The following is a 5,321-nucleotide window of genomic DNA, read 5'->3' on the forward strand; positions in this document are numbered from 1 at the left end:
TGTTAGGCATCATAAGTACTCAATAGAGGAGTGTCGCTCAGAGTATAAATTAGTAATTTGAGGCGTAGAGAAAGGTTAGGAGATGTTAGCTGGTGATTAAGCCTGTACTCTTTGGCTTTTATCAGCTTTATTTTCTTAAGGCTGTGGCGAGTTAGTGTCGGGTGTCTGCCAAGGCTTACACCAAGGTAAACTACACGGCTTCCGGTCTGTTATCGCACACTGCTACCCTATAGACTTTAGGGAGAGGGCTCTTGTTCTTCTGGAAGGAGAGAATAATGCAGTCGGTCTTCTTTAATAAACGTTTTCTAAAATTAAACTTATTAGTTTAGTGTAGCATGGTTATGAAAGCTGCCATGGCAACGAGGATGAACACAACATACTCGCACAAGATTTTAATTCTACTGATTATTTAAAAAGTTAAACACCTATTCGAAATATAAAGCTCTAAATTAGAAATATTATCTTCACTGATTAATTCTAGCAGCTTTTCATGTTATTAATTTTTATTTATTTATATCAATTGTAAATAGAAGAGAATCATTATAGGCTGTTGTATTAAATTAAGAGACAATAAATTAATTCGAAAATTTAAATTAATAATTTATTTCATCTAATATTTATTTTTTTTTTATCCGTCTCTGTTATTTCAGAAATGTATTGCAAAATACAGAAATGTAGACCAAAAAAACAAATTGACGGAACCTCCGGACAAGTTATGTTGCCAGTTTCGGTCCTTCTTGATATCAATGGGATTTGATTGTTAGCATTTCCAGTTATTTTTTCACCAACGCCAAATGTTATTGGTTCTTCTGACTTAAGACTTGAAATAATCCAATCCTATGACACTATTCATGCTACGGGGCGGGGGGGAGTATTTGTTCATCTACTTAAGCACAATGAAGGCTAATTCTTGAAGTTGACATATATTAATATTGAAACGTTCTTTAGTATTGGACTACTCCTTATAGTAGAACACTTCTCGTAGCTCCTCGCTATTAAGGCGTTAGTGAAAGCGACCATCATTATTCCAAACACGAAATTTCAATAACCATACACGTCATCTTCACTGACCACCCACCAAAGTGAATAAGTAAATATGTAAAAACATTCCGTCGCGTAGGAGGAGATAGTACAAGAGCCCGGTGGAAAAAAAAAATAACCCAATTCTTTATTACTTTAATAAAAACTACGTAATTACTAGTCAAAATTAAGAGTCCACCAAATATATAAATATAGTTAGGGGGAATACAAAATAGCGGCTGTTTCAAAATGTTAAAAAAAGAAATTTTTGATTCAGTAAAAATCTACATCTTTGAAACTACCTAAAACTATAGAACATCATTATAAGAGTTAGTTAATCGTGGATGACTTGTACGAGGAGAAGATGGTTGGGGCTACGGTCAGAATATAACAAAAATAAGTTGATGTAACTTATTTAATCGTGCCAACGTTTCGTCTAGAGTTTCTAGCCTTCGTCAGGGCTAAGAACAGAACAAGATAACAACCAATGAATACAGAAAATATACGTAACTATAATAATTTATTATGGTTACATATATTTTTTCTCTTAACTTTATTTTTCTTTCCATATTTCAATTTTTAAATTATTAATACCTACATATTCATACATACTTCTTTGCATTATATAACTTCATTTTTACTTTATTTCCTTAATTATGTTATTTTACCTACTTTTTCAATTGCCTATGCATACATTTTATTTTCCACTTCTCTCATCAGTTCATTTTATTAATTCTATTCTGTAAAATTATTCACTTTATAGCATTCTGTTTATATTTCTTGTATTCATTGGTTGTTATCTTGTTCTATTCTTAGCCCCGATGAAGGCTAGAAACTCTAGCCGAAACGTTGGCACGATTAAATAAGTTACATCAACTTATTTGTGTTTCATTTTGACCGCATCCCCTACCACCTTCTCCTAATAGAACGTCATATAAATCAGAGTAAATTTGCTAAAATATGATTCCTAGTAGAGTTGTTTACGTCCAATAGTTCCCAGGTATAGTTTATTAAAAAGAAAGTATATTTCATGAAATATACACTGAAAAATCAGTAGTTATGTGAGGAACTATGAGACGAACAGATGCCTATTAGCACTCAAATTAAACACAGTTAAATGTCCAATAAAGTAGTTTATGATGTTTATCGTCGTAGGGGTACTAGTGTTTATGATATTTTATATGAATATGAATTTTGCATATGAAATCTTGTCTGAACAACTAGAAATTTTTTAAAAACAATTTATTTTAGCAAATATTATGAAAACTATTACTCCTACGAAGATAAACTTAATTAACTACTAATAGCACCTTAAACTAGCTTTGATTTGAGTGCTAATAGACACCTGTACGTCTCATGGTCTCTGATTTGGGTAATGATTTTTCAGTACAGTTTTCTGTGTTTTAAAATAGTCTCGGGAACTTTTAAAAGTAAATAGCTTTTTTGGAGGTCATATTTTAGTAAATTTACTCGACTCTAAACAATATTTTATTTTATTTGCTAGTGTTAAAGGTAGTTTTAAAGATATGGAGCTCTGAATGTAAAATTACATTTTTTTTTTAAGTTTTGAAACCGCTGTCAATTTTTATTCCCCCTACCTATACTCGGCAGACTCATCCATTTCGACTAGTAATTATACATGGTTTTCTTTAAAGTAATAAAAAATTGGTCTGAAACAACTGACTTTTTTCTCATCTTTGGCTCTCGTACTAATAGATATGGTTATTTCTGTTGTCTTGTATTTTTTATAATTTTTTTTTTTAATGTAGTGCTAGCATTCATTAACATAAAAGTACACAGATATTCTAGGACTATGAGAAGACTGTAAATATCGAAGATGACAAAAAGAAGACGAAGTTGATAACTATTGAGTGAAGAGCGGGCAGCTGACAACTATCGATCGGACCAATTAGTTAGATACAGCTTCCTACGTCACATCTACATTCTACTCGTACAAACGATCCAAATAGTCTCAACACTGCTTCATTAAAACCTATTACATCTCCAACGTTTCGGCCATCATCAAGAACATTTATAACTTTTATATGACGGCCACACATTAATTTATAAAACTTTACAGGTTATTATGTCACAGTCAAAATAGACCCGCATTTGTCTCTATAATATTCAAAAATAAATTCTATCCTTCTCAATTTTAGGTATATATACCTACAGGTATATATGTATTATATGTACACCTATTGTATATATATCTAATCTAGTTGTTGAGGTAGGTTGTATAATAGTGTTGTGATAAGTTAATGATAATATAATACAAAAATTATGAAGCATAGAATTATTATTAAAATTTATAGTGAGAAATACAGGTTCATTTTGAATATGTTAAATTGACTTGGGCATAATAGTCGACAAAGTTTTATAAATCAATGTTAGGCTGTGATACTAAAATTAACATTGTCCTCGATGGCAGAAACGTTGGACATTTTTTGATAAAAAAGGTCGATACTATTTGGATATATTTGATTATTATTACTAAAAAAATTAGTTTATTCGAGGTCTAATTATACTTACAGCCTTTCTTCTTCCAGTAAAGCGTTTATAATTGATTTGAGGATCGTCTTGTGGACTATGGAAGGCTGTAACAAAAACGTTTTTGAGAATAAGGTAAAATATTATAAAAATATAATATTGTATAATGCTGAAGACCTTGTTTGTTTGAATGCACTATTATCAAGAACCATCGATCTGATTCGAAAAACTCGGTTTATGTTGAATAGTCTCTTTATTGAGGAAGCTTATAGGTCAGCGATCCTCAATTTTTTTTTATTATTTATTTTTTATTACTAAGCCCCATGGATTTGAAGAGTTCAATATAAGGAATAGGGTAGAGAGAATTGATGAAATAAATCTCTTTTAATGTATTTGATGCATTTTAAGAGGGGTCTGAGGGAAGGAAATATGACCGATATAGTAAACGGTAGTAAGTTAGAAGTCCTCAGTCGAGTCTTTTATGTGTGCAGCCTTTTTCGTACATATGTACTACACTTGAAGGTTCTCCACCTGGTGGTGGGCATGTAACAAGAAGTTTTAATACAAAAATTAATCATTAATAAAAAAACCTTAGTTTAGAGTAGCTAGACTACCGCGACAGACTTTTATCACCTGATAGTTAGTGCTACAGTACTGCCACGACAGTGAATGTTATCGTGACGGTAAATATTTTACAGTTTACAACATACTAGCGACAGTTTCTGGTGAGGCTGAAATGTATCACCAAGTAAACTGATTTTAACATGATAGCTGCACTGGTACTACGTGTACTATCTACTATCAGGTATGAACTTGGAAGAAGAAAAGAAAATAATAATAAAAAATCAAGTATTAGTTGATACTGATAGTAAATAAAATATTATATTGCAGAGGTAAGAATCATACAAACGATTGATATTAATAATCAGACAGTCCTCATATAAATTAAGAATTTAAGGTAAATAATGAGTTACTGAAATTAACAAAAGATAACATGCAAGTAATTGAAATTAAAAAAAACAATACATGCAAGTAATTGAAATTGACAAAACCATATATATTAAGTAATTTGAATAATTTAAATTAACGTAATGAAATGTGCAAAAAGAAAGGAAAAATTTTATTTTCTTCTGAATTAAGGTTTCAGTATACTGATTTAAATTGTTTTCCCTATATTTCTTAATCATTACTCTCATATTATATTATTTAATTTCAATTACTCAAAAAATAAAAATTACACAGTTACAGATATTGTAAAATATATTGAAAAGAATTAATGAAGGTTTGAGCTCTGTTGGTACGTATATTACAGGAGGCCAGCACAGTTGTGTCTGTGAGTCAATCGACGTCAGGCGGGAATGTTCGAAATTTCAAAGCTTTGGAGATAAATACCGACACTGAGTCCTATACGCATTCCTTCCATATAATACAAGAGCCGGGAAGAAAAAAAGGCAGTTACTTCACCCCAATTTTTGATTAATTTAATGAAGACTATGTATAATCACTAGTCAAAACTGATGAGTCTGCCAAGTATAGGTAGGGGGAATAAAAATGGTGGCTGTTTCAAAACATTTAAAAAAATATTTTTGACGTGATAACGTCTTATAAATTAGATTGCAGGGAGTCATGTAGGCAAAAGTGTAGCGTAACGGAGAGTGCGGTGGTGGGGGTAATTGAGGTTATAGATACTGGAAGTCATGTAGGCAAAAGTGTAGCGTAACGGAGAGTGCGGTGGTGAGGGTAATTGAGGTTATAGATAATGGAAGTCATGTAGGCAAAAGTGTAGCGTAACGGAAATAGAATGGGCGTGG

General features: G+C 31.5%; 1 protein-coding gene across 2 annotated transcripts in view; it reads right to left on the minus strand.

The window, feature by feature from the left end:
* The window catches only part of LOC106692555 (probable E3 ubiquitin-protein ligase HECTD2), a 124,901-nt gene that overhangs the window by 31,919 nt on the left and 87,661 nt on the right, over window positions 1-5,321 (minus strand). For both annotated transcript variants that reach the window (XM_024359870.2, XM_067050270.1), the window contains one exon: window positions 3,553-3,617. In XM_024359870.2, coding sequence (XP_024215638.1) covers window positions 3,553-3,617 — 65 coding nt within the window. The remainder of the gene's footprint in view (window positions 1-3,552; window positions 3,618-5,321) is intronic.

The sequence above is a fragment of the Halyomorpha halys genome, unplaced genomic scaffold, assembly GCF_000696795.3.
Source record: "Halyomorpha halys isolate HHAL.00 unplaced genomic scaffold, Hhal_1.1 Scaffold60.1, whole genome shotgun sequence".
In the NCBI taxonomy this organism is placed as follows: Eukaryota; Metazoa; Arthropoda; class Insecta; order Hemiptera; family Pentatomidae; genus Halyomorpha; species Halyomorpha halys.